This window comes from Mobula birostris, chromosome 27 (assembly GCF_030028105.1).
Source record: "Mobula birostris isolate sMobBir1 chromosome 27, sMobBir1.hap1, whole genome shotgun sequence".
Taxonomy (NCBI): domain Eukaryota; kingdom Metazoa; phylum Chordata; class Chondrichthyes; order Myliobatiformes; family Myliobatidae; genus Mobula; species Mobula birostris.
Window position 1 is genome coordinate 3,195,549 of NC_092396.1, and position 26,141 is coordinate 3,221,689.

Genomic DNA, 26,141 nt, shown 5'->3' on the forward strand with positions numbered 1-26,141 from the left:
AAGGACACTTTAAAATGTCAGTGCCAGTTCTCAGCCGCAGTTCAGTGCTTTCAGGTCTTTGATTGTTTGAGAAATCTCTGTGAAATTAGCAGCGGTTAAAGAGAAAAGGAGAGAACTCACGAAAGCCTGCTGACCATGTCCAGAGAGATGAAAAGAGAACGTTGACCTGTTGGTGAGATAGCGATTGGTTTCAATGAGGCTTTTTGATTAGTCTTGGTAGACCTCACTGAGATGTGAACTAGTTCATAAACACTATTAGTTCAAGAAGTTAGTGAAGCCTTTAATACACACAGTTGCCTTTCTGAGGAATGTCCGGGGGTGATAGATAATGTGTCAGATATAAGGATCCTGGGATCAGTACAAGAAGACTGTCAGAACACTGAGCATGATTAGAGGACTGAGCAAGAACAAATAAACAAACACATACTACCTTGATAATGAAGTGTATTGAACTTGAATTCACTATTTGACACGTAGATGAAAGGAAGTAGGAAACGTGTAGAGGCCAAGAGGTTGAGCTAATGAAAAGCTCCTTTCATTCCTCCTGGATAAACACGTTATGGTTGAAACTCAACCTGCTCCCTGTGGGGGCAAGTTGCACAGTGGGTAGAGCCGCTGCCCCACAACTCAGGCAAGATGGGTTTGATCCTGGCCTCCGCCGTTGTCTGTGTGTGTTCTCCCTGAGGCTGTAGGGATCTCCCACATCCACAATCACAATCAAAATCAGGTTTAATTTCTCTGGCATATGTTGTGAAATTTACTGTTTTCCTGCAGTAGTGCATTGCAATACATAATGATAAACAAACTGTGCATTTCAATAAGAAACATATTTTCAAAATTAAATTAAACAAATAGTGCAAAAAGAGAGCAACAAAAAGAAAAACAATATTGAGGGAGTGTTCATAGACTTGTTGTTCATGCCGAAATCTGATGGCAGAGGGGAGGAAGCTGTTCCTAAAATGGTGAGTGTGTGTCTTCAGGCTCCTGAGCCTCTGCCTTGATGGTTACAGTGAGAAGAGGGCAAGCCCTAGTGATGGGGGCCTTTAACAAAGGATGCCAGCTTTCTGAGGCACTGTCTTTTGAAGACATCCTCATCACCGGGGAGGCTGCTGCCCATGGTGGAGCAGGCTGAGCTGACAGCTTTCTGCAGCTTTTCCTGATCGTCTGCAGCGGCCCCTCTGTAACACGTGGCGATGCAACCAGTTAGAATGTTCTCAATACTTCTCTCGAGATTTATGAGAGTCTTTGGTGATGTTCCGAATCTCCTCAGACTCCTAATGAATAGAGGCGTGCAAGTTGGTGCGGTAGCAGGCTGCAGTAAATTGTCCCTCGCGTAAGGGTGAGGGGTAGAACCTTTGAGAGTATTAGGGAATGCAGAAGAATTTTAGAAAAGGAATAAAAGATTACTGTAGTTGGGTGGTTAGTGGTCAGCATGGGTCTCCTGGACTAGAGGGGCAGTTTCAATGCTGTACCACTCCAGGAGAATGAAGAATGAAAAATCTTTGCCTTTGATGGCTGGTGCATTGCAGTTGATGTGGTGTATTGCTGAAGTGGTGTATGTACCCAATAGGGTACATTGGATTGAAGCAGATGGAAGCCATCTGCTCCACGGTCACGTTCCTGCTGACCCAGAGAAGTGATTCAGATCAGTCGCATTAATCTGGATTAATCCCATTTCTCAGTTCTGGGTACATTGATCCTGTTGATCACTAACCGTACTTCCACTGCTTCACCAGGTGCTCTGGGAAGAATGTGAGGGTGGTTTTAGCTTTCCTCCACTTCATTAGTCAGTGAGTTCAACCAGCTGACCAACTCCCCTCCAATCAAGTGTGGCCTTAAACCGACGCCCCAGTAGCTTATCCCTCTGCTAAGAAGATTGATTTTCTATTTATGGAGTCTCAGACTCTAAAGATACATTGGTTAAACAAGCCCTAGGCCTTGACTGTGGGCAGTCCCAGCTTGGTCTCTAAGGTGGACAATCCTCAACTGGCCTGTAAGGTGGACAGTCCTAGCCTGGTCTTTAGGATGGACAATCCTAGCCTGGTCTCTAAAGTGGACAATCCTTGTCTGGCCTGTAAGGTGGACAGTCCCAGCCTGGTCTGTAAGGTGGACAGTCCCAGCCTGGTCTATAAGGTGGACAATTCCAGCCTGGTCTATAAGGTGGACAATCCTTACCTGGCCTTTAGGATGGACAATCCTTACCTGGCCTGTAAGGTGGACAGTCCCAGCCTGATCTGTAAGATGGACAGTCCCAGCCTGGTCTCTAAGGTGGACAATCCCAGCCTGATCTCTAAGGTGGACAATCCTCACCTGGCCTGTAAGGTGGACAGTCTCAGCCTGGTCTCTAAGGTGGACAATCCCAGCCTGATCTGTAAGATGGACAGTCCCAGCCTGGTCTCTAAGGTGGGCAGTTCCAGCCTGGCCTTTAGGATGGACTGTCCCCTCCTGGTCTCTACGGTGGACAATCCTCTCCTGGCTAGTTCTCTCCTTGTGGCTACAACTTTCCAGCCCTGTAAACCTTCTCTGCACTCACTCCAGTGCCATGGGGTCCTTCCTAGTGACCAGAATGCTACGTTGTAGCAGTCCGGTCAGTGCCTGATGCCGTTCCAACACGAATGCCTATTCTTATGTGCTGTTTTCTCCAATAATGCAAACTGCCCTGTGTGCCCCCTTAAACACTTTGTTCCTTTTACTCCTCAGTAAACACCAATGTCTTCCCTCACCTTGACTGCTCCTCTCCCCACAGACCCTCACTTCTCCTGATTAAACTGCACTTTTTCTTTCTAAATCCCTCTCCTGTCTTTCTGTTGGTCCAGGATATTTTAGGGGAGAGATTTTGGTGATAAAATATGCTCAGAATCTCACCAAAGGAACTTCAATCCAATTCAAGTTTAATTGCTCATGAATACAGTCAAACAAAACAACATCACTCTGGTGCCAAGCTGCAATACCCTGTACCTACAGTCACACACAGCACAAGGCACATACAACACACCCTGTACCTACAGTCACACACAGCACAAGGCACATACAACACACCCTGTACCTACAGTCACACACAGCACAAGGCACATACAACACACCCTGTACCTACAGTCACACACAGCACAAGGCACATACAACACACCCTGTACCTACAGTCACACACAGCACAAGGCACATACAACACACCCTGTACCTACAGTCACACACAGCACAAGGCACATACAACACACCCTGTACCTACAGTCACACACAGCACAAGGCACATACAAAACACCCTGTACCTACAGTCACACACAGCACAAGGTACATACAACACATATGAGAAAGCAAGCACATATAAGGTATCAGTAAAATAGTCACAGAAAAACAAATCCAAGACTCTGATTCCATGAACGTTACAGTCAGAGTCCTACAAATTATATTACGATCAATCCATTATTACTGATAGGACAATCCATAATAATCATCCAGATATAATATTACAGGATAGACAAGAACAACTTGTTTAATAGATGTAGCCATTCCAAACGCACACAACATACAGAAATCAATAACTGAAAAATACCAGAAATATGCTGAATTAAAAGAGGGAATTGAAAGACTTTGGAACACGAACAGGGTATACATTGTCCCAATAGTAATAACTACAACTGGTGTCATCCCAAGTCACTATACAATAGCATTAAACAATTAGACCTACAGAGCAATATCTATGTAAATCTTCAGAAAGCCACACAAAAAAAACCACCAATAAAATAGTCTGAAAGTTCCTATCAGTTGAGAGATGAGTGTGCTTGGCTCTGTGTGTACCTCTGGTGGTACCAGCTGGAGCTGAGAAAAAGTAAAAATATAATAATAATAATAATAAGTAAACAATAAATATTAAGTTGTAGAGGCCTTAAAAGTGATTCCATCGTTTGTGGGAACAATTCAGTAATGGTGTGAGTGAGGTTATCCCCTGTGGTTCAAGAGCCAGACGGTTGAGGGGTAATAACTGTTCCAGAAGCCGGGAACATTCTTCCTGAAGGCTGCAATGAGAAGAGAGCATGGCCTGGGTGGTGGGATCCTTCATGATGGATGCTGCTTTCCTGTGACAACGCCTGAAGTATCACCATCTCGGACGGATCAGCCAGCCAGTTTAAAAAGAGTCGTTCAGATGGGAGCAGATAGCGAGAGGTTAACTAGGTGATATTAAAATTAGTGGTATGTAGACTCTGAGGATAGTTACTAGAATTAGAGTGGGATTTTGATCAGCTGGGTAAACGGATTGAGGAATAATAAAGGGTTCAGTCTCAGAATATCCAGTTAGAATAGAGATAAGGAGGAATTTCTTTAGACAGAGGGTAGAAAATCTGTGGAACTCTTGGCTGTGGAGGCCAAGTCATTGGGTATATTTAAAGGAAAGTTTGATGTGTCCTTGATTAGTCAGGGTGTCAAAGGGTATGGGGGGAAGGCATAAGAACCGGGTTGAGAGGGATAATAAATCAGCCATGTCTTGATGGGCCGACTGGCCTCATTTGGCTCCTGAGTCTTATGGTCTAAATGGACTTTAATTCAGATTTAAGTGCAAGGTGTTGCATTTTGGAAAGTCAAGTCAAAGAAGGACTTTCACAGCATCCTGAGGAGTGCTGTTGTACAGAGGGACCTTGCACTATAAGTATATTGTTTGATGAAAGTGGGGTCACAGGTAGGCAGGGACAGAAGGCTTTTGGCTGCACTGACCTTCATCAGTCAGGGCACTCAGTTTGGAATTGTACAAGATACTGGTGGGACCACACTTTGAGTATGGTGTTAGGTTTTGTTTGTCCCATTATAGGAAAGATGTTATTAAACAGGAAAGATTTAGAGGGATGTTGCCTGGATTCAAGGGGTAGTGTTATAGGGAGAGGTCAGACAGGCTAAGTCTTTATTCATTGGAGCATAAAGCACTGATCTTATAGAAGTGTATAACATTATGAGAGGCATAGGTAGAATGAATTCACACAGGTCTTACTCCCAGAATGGGCAGGGGGGAGGCTTGAACCAGCCTGTAGGTTAGAAGAATTAAGGGGTCCTGAAGGACAGTAGTTTTAACCAGACAGGAATTAACTGCCAGAGGAAGTGCAAGTCCAATAACAACGTCTAAAAAAACATCAGATGGGTCCATAGACTGGAAAGGTTTCTAGAGAATCTAGCCTCACAATACAAGGATGTCCCTTTAGAACAGAGACAAGGAGGAATTTCTTTAGCCAGAGAGTGGTGAATCTGTGGAATACGTTGCTACAGAGGGCTGTGGAGGCCAAGTCATTGAGTATATTTAAAGCAGAGGTTGATCAGTCAGGGTGTCAAAGCTTACGGGGAGAAGACAGGAGAATGAGGTTAAGTGGGAAAATAAATCAGCCATGATGGAATGGTAGAGCAGATTTGATGGGGCAAATGGCCTAATTCTGCTCCTGTGTCTTATGGTTTTATGGAAATGGGTGAAATGTGGGCAAATGGGACTTTAATGAGATGGACATTGGTTGGCATTGACCAGTTGGGCTGAAGGGCCTGTTTGACTCTAAATGGGTTGCTTGTTCTCTGACTGCTGATACCCACTTTGATTTAATTCCACAAAACGAGACGCGTGACTGATTAAACCTTTTTTATTCAGCGGGTGATTAGAAGTCGAAGCCAATCGATGGATGCCATGGGTCTCAGCAGTAAGAAACAGAACACTGTCTCTTCGAGTCACAGTGCCAGTCTTACCCAGACTGCAGGAGAAACCATCAGAGCCCCTGCCATTGTAAGTATCAGCCCCTATCAGACAGTGACATCGAAAGGCACAAGTACCGAAATCAACAGCTTTGAGAACTCACATCTGTGAATCTCGGAGTGCCACGGTAGCAGGGCGGTTAGCGTGACGCTACAATGGCTCGGGGCGTCAGAGTTCAGAGTTCAATCCCAGCGTCCTCTCTGAGGAGACTCTGTACATCCTCCCCGTGCAATGTATGGGTTTTCTCCAGGGCCTCTGGTTTCCTCCCACATTCTAGAAACATACCAGGTAGGTTAATTAGTCGTTGTAAATTGTCCTGTGAAGGTTAAATCAGAGTTGCTGGGTGGTGTGGCTGGAAGGGCCAGAAGGGCCTATTCGGCCCTTTAATCGTTCTTTACCGAGTCAAAGAGACACATTCAGGCCGACGACACGTGTAAAGCAGAACCTCTCTTGAACCAGTTAGCCACACCACACAGTATCACGTGCTTCGGTGTAAAGTGGCAAGAGGCTTGGGAAGTATTGAAGGGCGCCACGGCAGCGTAGCGTTTGGCGCAACACTGTTACAGCTCAGGGCGTTCCGGGGTTCCGTGTTCAATTCCAACCCCGTCTGTAAGGAGTCTGTGCTGTGCGTTCTCCCCGTGAGTGCGCGCGTCGCCTCTGGGTGCTCCGGTTTCCTCCAGTTGGCGGGTTAATTGGTCATTGCAAATCGTCCCAGGTTAACTCGGTGGGTCGCTGGGGTGTAGGGGCCTGTTCCACGCTGTAACTTTCTAAATAAATAATTCACTAATCCTGTACGAGTTTGAAATGAAACTCATTTATGATTTCATAAAGCCGTTAATACTTCCTCAGCAACAATATTATTGATCCCAATTCTGAATCTGGGAGGTTTTTGCTACCAATCTATTGATTTTATATGATTATATAGTAAACACTGAGTCTTGCAATGTCAACAGGAATCTATTAAGCCATCCATCTTTATACATTTTACTTAGGATGAAAAATGGTAACTAATTTCTTCTGAATATTCCTGTATTTGGAAAGTTAAATCCGGGTGGGACTTTCACGGTGAATGGTGGGACCCAAGGCAGAACAGAAAGGACTCGCAGGCTTCACTGAATGTGGAGTCACAGAAGCCAGGGTCTTGTAGAAGTGTTTCACTATTCTGGCCTACATCGTTCAGGGTACTGTACTGAGTATCAGAGTCGGGAGGTCATGCTGCGGTTATACAGGACACTGCCGAAGCCAAACTTGGAGTATTGTGTTCAGTTTTGCTCGCCCTGCATTACAATAATGTTATTAAGCGGGGAAGAGTGGAGATAAGATTTCAGAATCAGATTTAGTATCACCAGCATATGCTGTGAAATTTGTTGACTTTGTGCCAGCAGTACAATGCAATATAAAATAACAGAAAAAAGACTGTGAATTACAGTAAGTATCAATATATTGAATAGTTAAATTAAATAAGTAGTGCAAAAACAGAAATAAAGAAAGTAATGAGGTAGATTTACAAAGACGTTGCCAGGGAGTTATAGGGAGACAATGGACAGACTAGGGCTTTATTTCTTTGAGATTAGGAGACTGAGAGAGGAGTATAAAATCATGAGGGGCATAGTTAGAGTGAATGCACTCATTTCTCCTCTCTCCACCCCTAGGGCTTTGAGGAATCAAGAACCAGAAGAGATAGCTTTAAGCTGAGTGGGAAAAAATTAATAGGAACTTGAGGGGCAACACCTTTCTACAAAGTGTGATATATATCACCCTTCTTATAAAGACACTGCCCAGAGGGCAGTGGCAAACCACTTCTGTAGAAAAATTTGCCAAGAATAATCATCATCAAATACTATGATCGCCCATGTCTTGCAACATGGCACTTAATGTATGTGGAACGATCTTCCAGATGAAGTCGTTGAGGCAGGTACAATAACAAATTTTAAAAGACAGTGGACAATTATATGGATTGGAGCAGATTAGAAGGTTGTAAGCCAAACCTGTCAAATGGGATAGACTTTAATGGGACATCTTGGTCAGTATGGACCTGTATAACTCTAGGACTTCATAGAGAGCTTAGCTCTTTACTGAAAATCTTTTACATTTCATATTGGGTTGTGGAGACACAAGAACAAAAAGTATTGCCGTTTCATACCCAATACTTAACTAGTGAGTTGTGTTAAGCCCATCACCCCTACTACAGGCATAGGCCACAAATAGCAGCTCTCCAGAGTCCTCTGTCCTGGGCCAGTCTTCCTTCTTGCCTCCAGGTGTAGCCCATCTTCTTGGTGAATCCTTCCTCTCCCTGGGACGAGGTTGTTTCTATAGTTAGGTTTTGATGGGATGAGGTTGCAAGCCACGTGCCCAACCCTCCTCCTCTCTCGGCTGGCTTGGGACTGCCCATGGTGGAGTTACCTAATTACTGCTGTCTGTTTAACTCACTTAGCAGGCCAGGTATCCAGTGCAAGATGGGGCCACTCTTGAGGAACTGCTTACAACTCTGCAAGGGCACAGAAGAAGGAGAGAACAGATGCTCCTAATTGGTCAGCTCTCCTGGAGTTTTATTCCCCTCCACAGATGCTGTTGGACCTGCTGAGGTCCTCCAGCATTCTGTGTGAGTTCCTCTGGATTTCCAGCCAGATGAAGAGGCTCAGTCCGAAATGTCAACTGTTTATTCCTTTCCATACTTGCTGCCTAACCTGCTGAATTCTTCCAAACCTAAGCGGGTTTAACTCGATGGATGAAGAGAGGGTATTTACATATAGTGGCCAAAATCAACATCGAAACTAAAAGCTGGCCCATCCATAAGTCCACCAGATGTAACCCTAACTCTTCTGCTATTCCTCCTCCTCCTCCCCCACTTTCTTATTCTGTCTTCTTCCCCCTTCCCCTCCAGTCCTGATGAAGGGTCTTGGCCTGAAACGTCAACTGTTTATTCCTCTCCATGGACGCTGCCTGGCCTGCTGAGTTCCTCCAGTATCTTGTGTGTGTTGCTCTGGATCTACAGAAATCTCTTGTGTTTATGGTCTGAAATCCTCCTGTACTGTCACATTCACCTTGGTTCCTCTTGCTCTGGGTGAACCATTCATTCTCCACCATATTGTCGGTCTGTTCTGGAAGTTTCCTGGGGAGAGGTGTGTGTTTTGCAAAATTCCTTGAACATGTGAATTCAGGATCTTGAGAGTTGGCATGTTGCGGTGGTTTGGGAACTGATCTTGGTCTGGGATGGTTAGAGATTAAACATTACTGAGTGATTGGCTCACCTGGCTTCCCCTATTACCTTCTAGCTGTCCTCCTCCTTCCATTCCACAACCTTCTTATTCTGGCTTCTTCCCCCTTCTTTTCCAGTCCTGATGAAGGGTCTTGGCCCAAAACCTTGACAATTTATTCCCCTCCATAGATGTTGTCTGACCTGTTGAGTTTCTCCAGCATTTTGAGTGTGTTTCTTTGGACTTCCAACATCTGCAGAACCTCTTCTGTTTGTGAATGATTGCTATTGACAGGAAGACAGCATGAATGGAAAGAAAGGACATGCATCTAATTTCATGATGAGGTGTGGTTGCCAAAAGGATTGGGATAAACTGTCCCTATAATCCAGAGGACAGGCTGATAGCCCTTGCAGGTGAGGCACAGTTTCACCTGCACCTCTTTCTACCTGGTCTACCTTATCCAGCGGTTATGATGTGACCTCGTCCAGAAGCAGCCCAACTCTGTAAAGGCTGGTCACATCGAACTTCCAGTACGTGCCATTTCAATTCTCTTTCTCACTCCCACTGCAACCTGTCTGTTCTCTGCCTTCTCCATGGCTACAGAGAGGCATTTGTCATCTTACACTTGGTCTGAACCATGAATGTTCCGTTGACAGGTAATTCAACCCCTACCCGAGTGTTAGACCACGAGATATGGAAATAGAATTAGGCTACTTGACCCATCAAGTCTGCTGTGCCATTCCATCATGGCTAATTTATTATCCCTCTGAACCCCATTCTCCAGACTAATCAGGAACGTATCAAACTCCACGGGTGGTGGGGTGGAGACACATCTCTACTAAAGGAGGTGTAAGGAGCTCCTTCCCTTTGCTACCCTGCAGATCACCCTTGGGCAAGGTGTAGCACCTACTTAGCCCCCCAGTAAGTGTCATGGGAGCAGGTGGTGGATGGTCATATGAGCAGCCGGTGCATATCACAAGTCCTGGTTATGTGACCACTGACGCCAGGCAGACAATCAAGAGTATTGATAATGGCTGGGGTCACCCGTCTTGTAAAGACACTGCCCAGAAGGCAGCAATGGCAAACCACTTCTGTGGAAAAATTTGCCAAGAACAATCGTGGTCGTGGAAAGACCGAGATCGCCCACGCTATGTGATTTGGCATATAATGACGATGATGATCAACCTCCTCTTTAAATACACTCAATGTCTTGGCCTCCACAGCCGTCTGTGCCAAAGAATTCTGCAGATTTACTACCCCCTGGCTAAAGAAATTCCTCCTCCTCTCTATTCTAAATGGATGTCCCTCTATTCTAAGGCCATGCCCTCTGGTCCAATACTCCCCCACCAAAGGAAACATCCTCTCCACATCCACTCTATCCAGGCTTTTCAATATTCGGTGGGTTTCAATGAGATCCCCCTCATTCTTCTAAACTCCAGCGAGTACAGGCCCAAAGCTATCAAACACTCCTCGTACATTAACCTTTTCATTCCTGGGAACTCTCATGAACTTATTCTGGAACATTTCCAATGCCAGGACATCCTTTCTTTGATAGGGAACTCAAAGATGTTCAGAAAACTCCAAACGTGGTTTGACCAATGCCTTATGAAACCTCAGCGTTACACTCACCCGTCCACCATGTTGTCTTGTAGCTTTGTCCACCTCTCCCTTCTTCTCCCTCTCCACCTGACTCCATCTGCCTATCAGCTCCATCCCATCTGGTTTCATCCATCCCCTTGCACCATCTGCTCAACCCCCCCACCAGCCCCTCACAATGCTATATATTGACGATGTGCCCTCTTCCCTCTCAAACTGTGAATTTTGACCAGACCCAGTCCAATCAGGAGGCAAGTTGACAAATTCTCCCACCGTTCCCTACCTCACAAGGAAATCAAAGGGTTAATGTATAAGGAGTGTTTGATAGCTCTGGGCCTGTACTCGCTGGAGTTTTGAAGAATGAGAGGGGGATCTCATTTAAACCTTCCAAATATTGAAAGGCCTAGATTGATTCGATGTGGGGAGGATGTTTCCTTTAGTGAAGAAGTCTAGGACCAGAAGGCACAGCATTAGAATAGGGGGATGTCATTTAGAACAGAGATGACAAGGAAATTTTTAGCCAGACGGTGGTGAATCTGTGGAATTCATTGCCACAGACAGCTGTGGAGGGCAAGTCATTGGGTACACTTAAAGTTGAGGTTGATAGTTTCTTGCTTAGTTGGGGTGTCCAAGGTTACAGAGAGAATGGGATTGAGAGGGAAAATGGATCAACCATGATGGAATGGTGGGAGAGACTCGATGGGCCGAATAACCTAATTCTGCTCCTTTGTCTTATGTTGTAGTTCAGAATATATGAAAGAAGAAAAAAATCCAGAGCTGAATTCTAAGTAATGGAAGACACTGGACTAGGGCTGGTTCAGTCTTCTTTCCTTGAAAGAATGAGTGTTTAGTTTAAGAGTCAGGTGAAGTATAGCGATTATAATTGTAAACAATTCAGGAGCCAACTGGTCCAATTTCTTTCAATTTCCACTCTTGTGTTCTTGCTGTGAAGGAAAGAGTTGGAAATGTCTTCTTCCTGAACCAGATGGACAATCTATGAGAGTGTCACAGCCGTGCATGAGCTCACTAAGCTGTGTTGGTGATGACAATCTAGAGAAAATATTGAAATCATGTAGTCTTGACATGAAAACATAGAACAGAACAGGACTGGTCCTTCAGAACATAGAACATACAACAGTATAGCACGGGAACAGGTTCTTCAACCCACAGTGTTTTGGTAAACCAATTAAGTTAATAACCAAATGTCCAACTAAAATAATCTCCTCTGCCTACACATTGTCCATATTCTTCTTTTCCCTCACATTGATGTGCCTATCTAAACATCTCTTAAGAGTCTCTACCTCTACCATCACCCCAGGCAGTGCATTCCAGGCGCACACCACTCTGTGTACAAAAAAAACTTGCTCCTCACATCTCCTTTCAGCTTACCCCCTCTCAGCTTAAATGCATGTCCTCTGGTATTAGACATCTTGAAGTTCAAAGTATATTATACAACCTTGAGATCTGTCTCCTTACAGGCAGCCACAGAACAAGAAACCCAAAAGAACACCCAATGTGCAGAGAGAAAGAAAACAAAACATGTTGTGAAAATAGTAAAAGTAAGGAAATAGCGTTTAGAATGAAAGGGAGTCTTTAGAGATGAAGACTTGAGCAGGCCACAGCCACAGCTTCAGCACGATGCAACAAGCAGAACTGACCCGACCCTCGCCTCTGGTCCCAACATTCTGCCTTTCCAATCCATCTGGGAAACGATACTGTCTGTCTACTTTATCTATGGTTCTCATAATCTTATAAACCTCAATCAGATCTCCCCTCAGCCCACGGCGCTCCAGAGGAGACAACTCAAGTTCATTCCGCCTCCCATTATAGCACGTGCCCTTCCGTAATCCTTTACATTTATTTTTGTTGTTCCTCCCACTGAGGTGTAGGGAAGTCGTGAGGTACAGGGGAAGTCAAGTTACCTCAACACCAGCTGAATGCACCAGAGGAGGGAGATCTGAAATATTGGGACAGGTTTCTCCAGTTCAGAGTCATCAGTAGAATGACGTGTGAGGAAAATTGCTCTTCCAGCTGTGAATTAGAAACTTCTCAGTGTCTGTCCTAAAATCAAACTCTACAGTTCAAAACTTGCCTGAGAGTGAAACGATGAAATCAGTCAGATTACTCCCCAAGCGCAGACACACGAGATTCTGCAGATGCTGGGAAAGCTGGAGGTTGGGATTCTAAACTGGAGACAAGCCAGCTTTGATTGTATCAGTAAAGTATCTGGCAAGTGTGGATCGTGACGGGCTGTTTACTGGCAAAGATGTACTTAGTAAGTGTGAGGCCTTCAAAAGTAAAATTTTGAGAGTACAAAACTTGTATGTACCTGTCAGAATAAAAGGTAAAGATAACAGGTCTAGAGAACCTTGGTTTTCAAAAGATATGAGGCCCTAGTTAAGAAAAAAAAAGTGTATTGCAAGTATGGGCAGGAAGGAACAAAGTAAGTACTTTAGCAGTATAAGAAATCCAAGAAAACACTTAATGAAATCATGAGGGCTAAAAGAAATCATGAGGCAAGATGAAGTGGACGAGTTGAAGGAAGATCCTAGGGGATGTTCAGATATGTTAAAAGCAAAAGGATTGCAAGGGACAACATTGGTTCTCTGGAAGATCAGAATGGTAATCCACACATGGAGCCAAAAGAGGTGGGGGTGGTCTTAAATAGATATTTTGCAGCTGTATTTACTCAGAAGACAGACACAGACTCTATAGAAGTGAGGCAAAGTGGCAGTGAGGTCATGGTCCCTGTACAGATTATAGAGGAGGGACTTGCTGACCTGAGGCAAATTAGGGTGGATGAATCCCCAGGGCCTGACCAAATGTTCCCTCTGACCCTGTGGGGGGGCAGGTGCACAAATTGTAGGGGCCATAGCAGAGATATTTATATCATCCTTAGCAACAGGTGCGTTACCGGAGGATTGGAGGATAGCCAATATTGTTCCGCTTTTTAACTAAGGCTCTTAACCAGGAAATTATAGGCCGGTGAATCTGACATCAGTAGTGGGAAAGTTGTTAGAAGTATTCAACCGGATATACGTGTATTTGGATGGACATGGACTGATTAGGATAGTCAGTATGGCTTCGTGCATGGTAAGTCATGTCTAACCAACCTTACAGAGTTTTTTGAGGAAGTTACCAGGAAAGTTGAGGAAGGCAAGGCAATGGATGTTATCTACATGGGCTTTAGCAAAGCATTTGACGAGTTCCTGCTTGGGAAGTTGGTCAAGGATGTTCAACCGCTCAGCATTCAAGATGAGGTAGTAAATTGGATTAGACATTGGCTTTGTCAGAGAAGCCACAGAGTGATAGTAGATGGTTGCCTCTCTGACTGGAGGCCTGTGACTAGTGGTGTGCCAGAGGGATCAGTGCTGAGTCCTTTGTTGTTTGTCATCTATATCAGTGATCTGGATGGTAATGTGGTTAACTGGATCAGCAAATTTGTGATGACAATAAGATTGGTGTAGTGGACGGCGAGGAAGGCTATCATAGAAACATAGAAAATAGGTGCAGGAGTAGGCCATTTGGCCCTTCGAGCCTGCACCGCCATTTATTATGATCATGGCTGATCATCCAACTCAGAACCCTGCACCAGCCTTCCCTCCATACCCCCTGATCCCCGTAGCCACAAGGGCCATATCTAACTCCCTCTTAAATATAGCCAATGAACTGGCCTCAACTGTTTCCTGTGGCAGAGAATTCTACAGATTCACCACTGTCTGTGTGAAGAAGTTTTTCCTAATCTCGGTCCTAAAAGGCTTCCCCTTTATCCTCAAACTGTGACCCCTCGTTCTGGACTTCCCCAACATCGGGAACAATCTTCCTGCATCTAGCCTGTCCAATCCCTTTAGGATTTTATACGTTTCAATCAGATCCCCCCCTCAATCTTCTAAATTCCAACGAGTACAAGCCCAGTTCATCCAGTCTTTCTTCATATGAAAGTCCTGCCATCCCAGGAATCAATCTGGTGAACCTTCTTTGTACTCCCTCCATGGCAAGGATGTCTTTCCTCAGATTAGGGGACCAAAACTGCACACAATACTCCAGGTGTGCCTTGCGCTGTGTGTGGCTGTCGGCTCTGTGTTCTGTGTACCCCAGAGGTACGCCTTTTCCTAATCGGCCACCATTCAGATAATAATCTGTTTTCCTATTTTTGCCACCTAAGTGGATAACTTCACATTTATCCACATTAAATTGCATCTGCCATGAATTTGCGCACTCACCCAACCTATCCAAGTCACTCTGCATCCTCTTAGCATCCTCCTCACAGCTAACACTGCCACCCAGCTTCGTGTCATCCGCAAACTTGGAGATGCTGCATTTAATTCCCTCATCCAAGTCATTAATATATATTGTAAACAACTGGGGTCCCAGCACTGAGCCTTGCGGTACCCCACTAGTCACTGCATGGCTTGCAGTGGGATCTGGACCAGCTGGGAAAATGGGCTGAAGTATGGCAGATGGAATTTAATGCAGACAAGTACGAGACGTTGAACTTTGATAGGGTCAACTAGGGAAGGTCTTACACAGTGAACAGTGGGGCACTGAGGAGTGTGGTAGAACAAAGGGATCTGGGAGTACAGGTCCATAATTCAGTAAGAGAGGCGTCATAGGTAGACAGAGTCGTAAAGGAAGCTGTTGGCACATTGGCCTTCATAAATCAAAGTACTGAGTACAGGAGATAGGATGTTATGTTGAAGTTGTATAAGATGTTGGTGAGGTCTAATTTGTTGTACTGTGTGCAGTGTTTGTCATCTACCTACGGGAAAGGTGTAAATAAGGTTGAAAGAGCACATTAAAAAAAATTACAAGGATGTTGTCTGCTCTGGAGGGTCTGAGTTAGATGGAAAGATTGAATAGGCTTGGACATTATTCCTAGGAGCGTAGAAGATTGAGGAGAGATTTGATAGAGGAATACAAAATTATGAGGGATATAGATCGGGTAAATGCAAACTGAGGTTGGGTGGGACAACACCTAGAGGTTATGGTTTAAGGGTGAAAGGTGAAAAGTTTAAGGGGAACTTGAGGGGTTAGGGTTAGGGATAGGTACATGGATGGTAGGTGTATGGAGGGCTATGGGAGTAGGTCAATTTAAATGGTTCAGCACAGAATAGATAGGCTGAAGGGCCTGTTTCTGTGCTGTATTTTTCTACGACTGCATGAATCTATAACTCAGCAGGTAAGCAGTAGCAAATACTTACTTACTAATGTCCATCACTCCTACTGGGGCACAGGCCGCCAGCAGCTGCTCACCAGAGTCCTCCCTCCTGGGCCAGTCTTTCACGTTGTCTCCAGGTATAGCCCATCTTGGTGTATCCTTCCTCTCCCAGGGATGAGGTCTTCGGAGCTTCTGTTGGCGTTTCTGTAGTTCTGTGTTTTTTTATGAGAGGAGGTTACTAGCCCCATTCCCAAGCCTCCTCTTTTCGCAGCCGGGCTTGGGACAGTCCATGCCGAAGCTGGAGATCCAGAGTAACACAGACAAAATGCTGGAGGAACTCAGCAGGTCCAGATAGCAGCTAGGGAGAGGAATAAATCGTCATTGCTTTAGGCTGAGACCTGATGAAGCAAGACAAGATTGTTGTGTGTGTTGCTCCCCAAGTGTAAGTTGGGGGGAGACTACACACCACTGTTTCTTAAGGTGACACCAGTCCCGAAAGAGAAGTTGCACTCGTCACCTGTTGGCTCTTCAGTGCGTTATCATCATTACAGGGCATTTGTACTCTGCACAGTTGATTCAGATTCAGGTTTATCATCACTGACATACGTCATGAAATATGTTGTTGATAATAAACCTGATTCTGATTCTACTGATAGTAAGTGAATAGAACGTACAGGCCCTTCAGCCCACAATGTTGTGCTGACCTTTTAACCTACTCTGAGCAATCTAACCCTTCCCTTCCACATAACCCTCTATTTTTCTATCATCCATGTACCTGTCTAAGAATCTCTTAAATGTCCCTGATATATTTGCCCCTACCACCACCCCTGGATATGCACTCTGCATACCTTCTCTATTAAGATAAAACTACTCTGACTCCCCCCCACCCAATTCCACTTAAAGTTACACCCCCTCATGTTAGCCATTTCCATCATTGACTGTCCACTCTATCAATGCCTCTAATCATCTTGTACGTCTCTATCCACTCACCTCACACCCTCCTTCACTCCCCAGCTCACTCAACCTGTCCTCATAAAACACGCTCTCTAATCCAGACAGCATCCTGGGAATGCTCCTCCGGACCCTCTCTAAAGCTTCCATGTCCCTCCTATAATGAAGCAACCATTTTATAATGTCTTTGCTATACTGACAAGTGGGCGCAGTGCAGGGTATTCATGGACTCCTGCGGAATCAGTTCTCGCTGCCTTTTGCCAAGTGACAAGTGGAGACCTTTGTGTTTCCCTGGAGTGGTTTCATACCATTTCTACGCGACCACGGAGCACTGACAGTGTCAGCCTGGATTAAGTGCCTTTGCGATCCTGAGGTTCGGAAGTCAAAAATGATGCATAAGACTTCTTGTTGCTATCATTTAACTAAGTGTTACAAGAACAAAGAGAGGGAACAAAGAACAAATACTCACTACCACTGAATCATTAACATCGTTTCAATGACAACAATTAACCTATCAAATACCACATTCAAGATTTAAAAAAATAACTCTGACATTCACCCTATACTTTCCTCTGATCACCTTTAAATTATGCCCCTCATACTAGTCATTCCCACCCTGGGTGACAGTCTCTGGCTGTCCACTCCCTCTATGCCTCTTACCATCTGTTAAGAATTAAAAAAAACTCTAATTTTTAAGAAGAACTAAAGGTGTTTCTGTCAGATTTGTATTGAATATACACTCCCCCTCTACCTAATGAGGTGGCCGCTGAGTGTATGTTCATGGTCATCTGCTGCTGTAGCCCGTCCACTTCAAGCTTCGACATGTTGTGGATTGGGAGATGCTCCTCTGCGCAGCACTGATGTAATACCTGGTTATTTGAGATACTGTCAGCTTGCACCAGACTGGCCATTCTCCTCTAGCCTCTCTCATTAACCAGGGCACAGAGTGTAAAAGCCTTGTGTGCAGTCCCCCAACAACAGATTCATTCCTTTCTTTGGGTGAATTTAATTCCTTGCCCTGTTATTTTCACATCACAGCTTCATTCCTGTTCATCATCATAAGTGGTATTGTGAGAAATCTCCACGTCTTTCATTTTGTGCAACACACACAAACGCTGGAGGAGCTCAGCAGGTCAGGCAGCATCTATGGAAATGAATAAGCAGCCGACATTTTGGGCTGAGACACTTCACCGATCCTGATGAAGGGTGTCAGCCCAAAACATTGACTGTTTATTCATTTCCATAGATGCTGCCTGACCTGCTGAGTTCCTCCAGCATTTTGTGTGTGTTGCTCTGGGTTTCCAGCACTTGCAGAATCTCTTGTGTTTATGTTTCATTTTGTGTTTTCTGCTTTTCCTCAGTCATTACTTGTGCCCGGGAAAAGTCCCAGTAAGCATGGACGTCGAGGCAGTGCGATAGGCATAGGAACAATAGAAGAGGTTTCTGTTTTAAACTCACTTTCTTCTCTCTGATTCAATCCTGCTCCTCTTGTGACAATCATTGCATGGTCCCTGATTTCCAAATACTGCATGTCTCTGCACCTTCTACAAGAACAAGTTGCTTTCGGTTGTTTAGAAATGCTCCGTCACGAAATTATATTCAAAGCATCTCTTCCTACTTTGCCTCATTTGATCTTGCAGCTCGCTATCAAATGCTGTGTGGAAAATAAGCAAGGATTTACAAAATAGAAGCATTAGGTGCAGGAAATCAGATCTGCGGCAGTTGGAACAGATGCTTTGAAAATATGATTTGGGTTAATGGTCGTGGGCGCATTAATTACAAACAATTTGATCTGTGCATGACCTAATCTCAATAAAAAGTCAATTTTAATGAGTTATGGTCCTGGTAAGTAATCAGTATGAGATGTTCCGATATACTGTTCAGGTTTTAGTAAAAAATTTGCTAAACTATTGTTCACAGTAGTTGGGGCTAGTGTTGGATTCTGATATTTTTAATCCAAGGTTCTTTCAGAAGTCAAGAAAGGCGTAGAAAACTTGTTGCTTCATGATCATTTTATTAAGTGCTAATAGAACAAAGAAATATTGAAAGCAACAGTAACAGGAGCAGAAGGCAGAACAAAGAGACTAAGGTGGAGCTGCCTTGTGGTCAGTTATTTTTATACCCCTGGATAAGAAAAATTCCATTCAAGTTCATAGATAAAAGTCAACCAATGAGAAAGCACTTAATAAAATAATGCAGCGCCTGGAGAAGCTTCCAAAACCATACCAATGTAACCATAAACTGAACAATTGCATATACATACTGTGACCACTAGGAAGCATAGTGAGCAATTACTTGTATATAAGTAATTATATACAATACACACAGATAATTAATTGTTAAACTGCAAAGAAAATGGCAATTAAACAGTCAGATCCAACACTAGCCAGTGAGTGTGATGGTATCTAGCCTAAGTACTCTGGATTTCTGGCAAAGAAGGTCTGATGCACAGGTACATGGTATTCCATTTTCCTGTGGTCAGGGAATGTTCGTTGAGCCTGGTCCCTGATCTGAGAACATCTCCCTGGATTCACCTCTCGTCTCCCTGTGTCTTCCTGCAGTGATTGTTAAACTAGTGCCTACAGGAACAGTGAACAGCTCACTGTCTCCACCAGTGCCCTAGAGACGCTCTCTCATTGCTCCCCTCTGAGGTCTCTGCTGTTCTCTGATTGTCAGCTTGTCCTCCTTTTCCGTTCTCTCACGCCTACAACTTCTTGTTCTAGCTTGTTCCCCCTTCCCTTCCAGTTCTGATGAAGGGACTTGGCCTGAAACATCGACTGTCCATTTCTCTCTGCAGATGCTGTTCCTCCAGCGTTGTGCGGGTTTTGCACCAGATTTCTCCTCCCCCTTCTCCCTGTTTCCATTTCCCATTTTGGTCCCCTCTTATCCTTTCTCTTCTCACCTGCGCATCACCTCCCTCTGTTGTCCCTCCTTCTTCCCTTTCTTCCATGGTCCACCGTCCTCTCCTATCAGATTCTTTTTTTTTCAGCCCTTTACCCCTTCCACCTATCCCCTCCCAGCTTCTTACTTCAGCCCTCTCCCCCAGCCACCCAACTTCTCGCTCACCTGGTCTCACCTATCACCTGCCAGCTTGTCCTCCTTCCCCTTCCCCACCTTCTTATTCTGGTTTCTTCCCCTTTACTTTCCAGTCCTGATGAAGGGTCTCGGCCCAAAATGTTGACTGTTTATTCCCCTCCGTTAATGCTGCTTGACCTGCTGAGTTCCTCCAGCATTGTGTGTGTTTTGCTTTGGATTTCCTGCATCTACAGAAACCTGTTGTGGTCTTGATTACAGGCACACTAGGTCGGTAATTTGCTGACACCAAGACCTGCCTGTATACTCCCTGCCTTTCGAGAAGTCTTATAATCATAGAACACTACAGCACAGAAACAGGCCCTTCGGCACATCTAGTCAGTGTCCTAGTCCCATCAACATGCACCCAGACCATACCCCTCCCATCCATGTACCTATCCAAATTTCTCTTTTTTTCTTGAAATTGAACCCAAATCCACCGCTTCTGCACTCTCACTGCCTTCTAAGTGAAGAAATTCCCCCTCATGTTCCCCTTAAACATTTCACCTTTCACCCTTTACATATGACCTCTGGTACTGGTCTCACCCAACCTCAGTGGAAAAAACCTGCTTGCATTTACCCTATCAATACCCCTCATAATTTTGTATTCCTCTCTGAAAGATCCCCTCATTCTCTACACTCCAAGGAACAAAGTCCAAACCTATTCAACCTCTCCCGAAATCTCAGGTCCTCAAGTCCAGGCAACATCATTGTAATTTCTAGCCCACAGTAATGTTGGAACCCCATTCACCACTCCTGACCTGTCCTTGCCAGAAAGCTACCACTTGGTCGATACCAATAAGAACTGGTAGCCAGTGCTCTGATAGGCTGGAACTGCTGCAGATTGTATCACTAACATACAGTAGTTTAGCAAGACAGATGTGTCTCCGGTACTGTCAGTGGACTGCTATAGTCATTGTTTCAAAGTGCGACTTCGAGTAGATGTTCCTATCAATATATAATGACCATTGCATGTCCTGATTATGATATGATTTAACAACTTCAAATTATTTGTGTTGTAATGTAGAGTAAATACGTAATTTATTAGTTAATAAGTGCTAGTGTATTACTAGTAGTTATTGTTAACTTAAGTGTGAATGTTTAAATAATGATAAATATACACACAGTGGTCACTTTATTAGGTACAGGAGTGGAACCCAGTGTGTGTTCTGCTCCTGTAGCCCATCCCCTTCAAGGTTCGATATGTTCTGCATTCAGATATACTCTACTGCACACCGCTGTTGTAAAGTGTGGTTATTTGAGTTACTGTCACCTTCCTGTCATCCTGAACCACTCTGGCCATTCTCCTCTGACCTCTCTCATTAACAAGGCGTTTTCACCCACAGAACTGCTGCTCACTGTTTTTTTTTCCTTTTGTTTTATACACACCATTCTCTGTAAACTCTAGAGTTTTGCATGTGAAAATCCCAGGAGATCAACAGTTTCTGAGATACTCAAACCAGCTCTATCTATCACCACAGCCAAAGTCACTAAGATTATATTTCTTCCCTGTTCTGATGTTTGGTCCGAACAAGTGAACCTCTTGACCATGTCTGTATGCTTTTGTGAATTGACTTGCTGCCACATGATTGGCTGACTAGATATTTGCATTAACGAGCAAGTGCAAACATGTACCTAATAAAGTGGCCACTGAGTATCTATACAAACAGTAATGTATATACAGTATAATAACGGTATATTGAAATAAATAGTCGGTGATAAATCTTTGGCAGTATTATTCACACGATATTATTCACAAGCAGGGATGTGTTTCTTTTGGAGGGAGCTCAGAACATATTTGTTTGGATGGAGAGGTTGTCCAGTGAGGAAAGATCGAGTCAGTTGGTTAGTTAAGCCATCACTCTTACAGGGGCATAGGCCACAGACGGCAGCTCACCCGAGTCCTTTTTCCTGGGCCAGTCTGCTGGTGGTGCTGAATGGCAGAAGGTTGATCAGCCCTGTGGCTTCCACTGACTAGCAGCTCTCACCACACGATTCCATACGTCTTCCAGACGAAGATCCTTCCTCTCCCAGAAACGAGGTCTTTGGATCTTCACACTAAAGCAATTCCTTCCCATCTCTGTTCTGAGGACATTCCTTTAGTCTGAGGCTGTATCCTCTGGTCCTAGATTCCCCCAATATAGGAAACATCCTCTCCTCATCCTATCTGTCTGGGCTTTTCAATATTCAGTAGGTTTTAATAAGACCCCCCCCTCATTTTTCTAAACTCAAAGCCATCAGATGCTCCTCATATATTAACCCTGTCATCCCAAGGTCTTTCTCGTCAACTTCCTCTGGAGCCTCTCCACAGTGAGAATTTCCCTCCACAGGGAGCTATGGAAAGTGAATCACTGATTTTCGGGTGAGATAGCCACTTTATAGGGGTCGGGGATTTAGGGAACAGGTAGGACACAGCCGCCAGGTTCAGGTTAACCTTTGTCGTACTGAATGGAGGAACAGGGTCAGCACGAGAGGTACAGGGGATGGCTGCTGTGAAGGGAGAACGGTAAAGAAAAGTAACATCGGTTGAACAGTTTCTTTAAAATTATAATTGAAATAATTAAGATTTCCAGCAAGATGCCAAAAGGCTTGGAATATTATCATTACTAAAGAATTGGACGCTAAGGAGCATAACAATTAGTGTGACATTATTACAGCTTGGGGCAGCAGAGTTCAGAGTTCAATTCCGGACTCCTCTGTAAGGAGCTTGTATGTTTTCCCCATGGAATGTGTGGGTTTTCTCCGGATGCTCCGGTTTCCTCCCGCAAACCAAACACGTACCAGTTAGTAAGTTAATTGGTAATTGTAAATTGTCCTGTGATTAGGTTAGGGTTGATCGATGGCTGCTGGTCGGCACGGCTTGGTGGGCCAGAAGGGTCTGTTCCACACTGCATCTCAATAAATAAATCTATTTTGCACCAATTGAATTTGATATTTCTTCCACCGATTTAAACCCTTTTGGTTCATCGAAGAGCGTAGAAACTTGTGCTCTTCAAGAATGCCCATTTTTAAAAAAGGAAACAAGTTAGCAATCGTCTTCATACTTCTTCAATAGTGAATCCCTAAAGAGGCCCACTGAGCCGAGAAGTTTGGAGAGGTTTATGTCGATTGTTTGGAGAGGTTTAACTTCAAAGTAACTTTATTATCAAGGTACGTATATGTCATCATGTGCAACCCTGAGATTTATTTTCTTGCAGGCATTCACAGTAGGACAAAAGAAACAATAGAATCAATGAAAAACCACATGCACAAACAAAGGCTGACAATCAACCACTGTGCCAAAAAAAACAAAATGTGCAAATAAATAATTTGGAGAACATGAGTTGTAGAGTCCTTGAAAGTGAGTCGATAGGTTGCGGACTCAGTTGAGTGTTGAGGAGAGTGAAGTTATCCATGTTGGTTCAAGAGCCTGATGGCTGAAGGGTGATAACCGTTCCTGAACCTGGTGGTGTGGGACCTCGGACTCCAGTGCCTCCGTCCCAAAGGCAGAAGTGAAAAGAGAGCATGTATGCAGGGGTTTATGAACTAGAAGTCATGGGTTAAGGATGAAAGGTGAAATATTTAAGGTGGACATGAGGGAGAAGTTGTTCACTCAGAGGGTGGTGAGAGTGAGGAACAAGCTGCCGGGGAAGTGGTGGATATGGGTTTAGTTTCAACATTTAAGAGAAATTTAGATAAGTACATGGACAGGAGGGTATGGAGAGCTATGGTCCAGGTGCGGGTGGATAGAACTAGGCAGAATGATGGATTAACATGAATCTGATGGGCCAAAGGGCCTGTTTCTGGGCTGTACTGTTCTATGCTTCATATATATTACCAAGGAGTATTCCTTTTTTCAGAGTAAGTTCCCATGTGAGTGTGTGCTGCTGAGAGCCACCGTGTGAAATGGTATAGTATAAAACACGGATACCTGGCTCTTGCAGGATAATGATTCAGTATGTTTTCACAGTCCCTGATTATCCCTGGGAAGAGTCCAACAAGGAAAAAGTCCGGACCTTTTGGCTCTCGTCGGAGCAGTGCCATTGGCATTGAGAACATCCAGGAGGTGGTAGAGAGAAGGTATGGGGGTCAACCATGGTGTGGTTTGCTACGGTACGCTTCCTGACAGGGATATCTAATCCTATTGTACAGCTCTTCTGATCATACCATTGTAATATTACTTACACTTCAATGATTTGAAAAAATTAGCTTCATAAGACATAGGAGCAGTTCGGCCATTTGGTCCAACAGGTCTCTCCACTATTCCATCATGGCTGACTTACTATCTCTCTTGTAATGCCTGGTTAAGATTTTTACTGCTACGCTGTAGGTATTTCATTTTAGCTGTTCTGTAAGAGCAGTCTGTTCTGCTTTCAGCATGTTTGGGTTTGACCTAAGGATAAGAGGTTGTGATGCTCTAGCTTAGGAATGTAGTGTCATCCAATCAGGATGGTGGAACTCGGAGAAGGTTCTAGAGAGCACTGGGTGGAGAGGTTTTTGTGACGGACAGTGGTGTGGGTCAAGGTCTTTTTGGCGGGAGATGGGAGAAGACAGAAGGGAACATGGCTGAGGATGCTGTCCCTGTTGCACAAGGTGCTCTGTGCAGTTTATTGGCTTCAAGGAGGAACAACCAGTACTCCCGTGGAGAAGCCTATTTGTTCAAGATGGATTTCAAGCGAAATTCGGAAGGTGAGGTGTGCTTTCATGCAGACCATAGATCCAGCGCATGAGCTAAAGACAACTTCAAGATGAGCTCCAAGTTATGCACACATTTGGACAGGGTTAACTGTAATGGGCCCTCATTATTGTTTTCCTTTTCTTTTCCTACTAACCTAGATAAAGCTGACATTTGTAAATATACTTAGAATTGTATGCAGGGTACGATCTGTTACTTTTTGCTGATGGGTAATTGCAAGTGAGCAACATTTACACAGTATTCACTCAGACTGGGGTGCGGGCAAAACATCCCAGCGCCCCCAGTCTGGTGGGACCCAAGTCATATCGACCCTAGACAAACAGAATTCAAGGAAAATGGTTTTCTCACTGCTGAATCCATTGGCTTGTTACTGAGGTTAAAAAGGGCTTTCACTCTCAAACCCCATTCTCCTGCCTTCTCGCTGTAACCATTGGTTCCCTGACTAATTAAGAACCAATCAACCCCCGCTTTAAATATACTCAATGACCTTACCTCCACAACCATCAAAGGCACTGAATTCCGCAGATTCACCATCCTCTGGCTAAAGAAATTCCTTCTCATCTCTGTTCTAAAGGAATGTCCTTCTGTTCTAAAGCTATGCCCTCTAGTCCTAGACTCTCCCAGTCTAAGTCAATTGTCACCTGTGCATCGAAACATACAGTGAAATGTGTCTTTTGCATCAAATCAAATCATCGAGGATAAGTTGGGGGCAGTTACAAGTGTTGCCAAGCTTCTGGCACCAACATGACATGGCCACGACTCACTAACCGTACCCACACGTCCTTTTGAAACGTGGAGAAAACTGGATCACCTGGGGGAAACACGCAGTCATGGGGAGAATATACAAACTCCTTATGGACAATGGCAGGAGTCAAATCCTGATCTGTAGAAATACTACAGAATAGAATCAGACTCTTCGTCCCATCTGACATGCTGACAAACTCTCCTTTCTAATCCCATCTACTTTCACCCAGGCTATAGTGCAGAGAGTTCAGGGCACTGTGCCCAGCACATCACAGGAACCAGCCTCCCTCTGTGTCTACACTTCTCACTGCCTCAGTGAAGCAGCCAGCATAATCAACGACCCCATCCACCCCAGACATCCTCTCTTCTTCTCCCTCCCATCAGACAGAGGATACAACAGATTGAATGCATGTATCTCCAGGTCTAACAACAGCTTCTTCCCTGTGGTTATCAGACTATTAAATAGTACCATAATACATGCCCTCTAGTCACATTGACCTGGAATGTCTACATTGCACTTTCTCTGTAACTGTTACACTTTATTCTGCAATCTGTTATTATTTTCCTTTGTACTATCTCAGTACACTGTGTAATGATCTGATCTGTATGAATAACGTGCAAAACAAAGTTTTCATTATACCTCAGTACATGTGACAATATCTTCATCCTCAGTGGTTCCAGATCCTGAAAGTCCCACCCCAGGGGCACAGTGGGGGCACCTTCACGAGGACGTTCTGTTTTTATTTCTGCTCATCCCATTCATCCCACTTCCCAACTCACTATCTGAGGGACACAGACTGCTACGCACAATGTTGTCCAAGTGCTGCTTAAATGAGATGAGAGTTGCTGAACACACCTCCCATTGCTGAATCAAAATCAGAATTAAGTTTATTATCACCAAACCATCAGACATAGGAGCAGAATTAGGCCATTCAGCCCATCAAGTCTGCTGTGCCATTCCATCATGGCTGATTTATTATCCCTCTCAACTCTCTTGTCATACCTTCTTCTCATAACCTTTGACACCCT

At 44.4% G+C, this 26,141-nt stretch overlaps 1 protein-coding gene across 17 annotated transcripts in view; it reads left to right on the forward strand.

Annotated features, from left to right (window-relative positions):
* rap1gapa (RAP1 GTPase activating protein a) overlaps positions 1-26,141 on the forward strand; it is a 459,159-nt gene that overhangs the window by 408,333 nt on the left and 24,685 nt on the right. For 14 of the 17 annotated variants that reach the window (XM_072244711.1, XM_072244715.1, XM_072244703.1 and 11 more), the window contains 3 exons: positions 5,618-5,749; positions 17,983-18,060; positions 23,643-23,752. In XM_072244711.1, coding sequence (XP_072100812.1) covers positions 5,618-5,749; positions 17,983-18,060; positions 23,643-23,752 — 320 coding nt within the window. The remainder of the gene's footprint in view (positions 1-5,617; positions 5,750-17,982; positions 18,061-23,642; positions 23,753-26,141) is intronic. The other 3 variants (XM_072244708.1, XM_072244710.1, XM_072244718.1) reach the window with 3 other exon arrangements.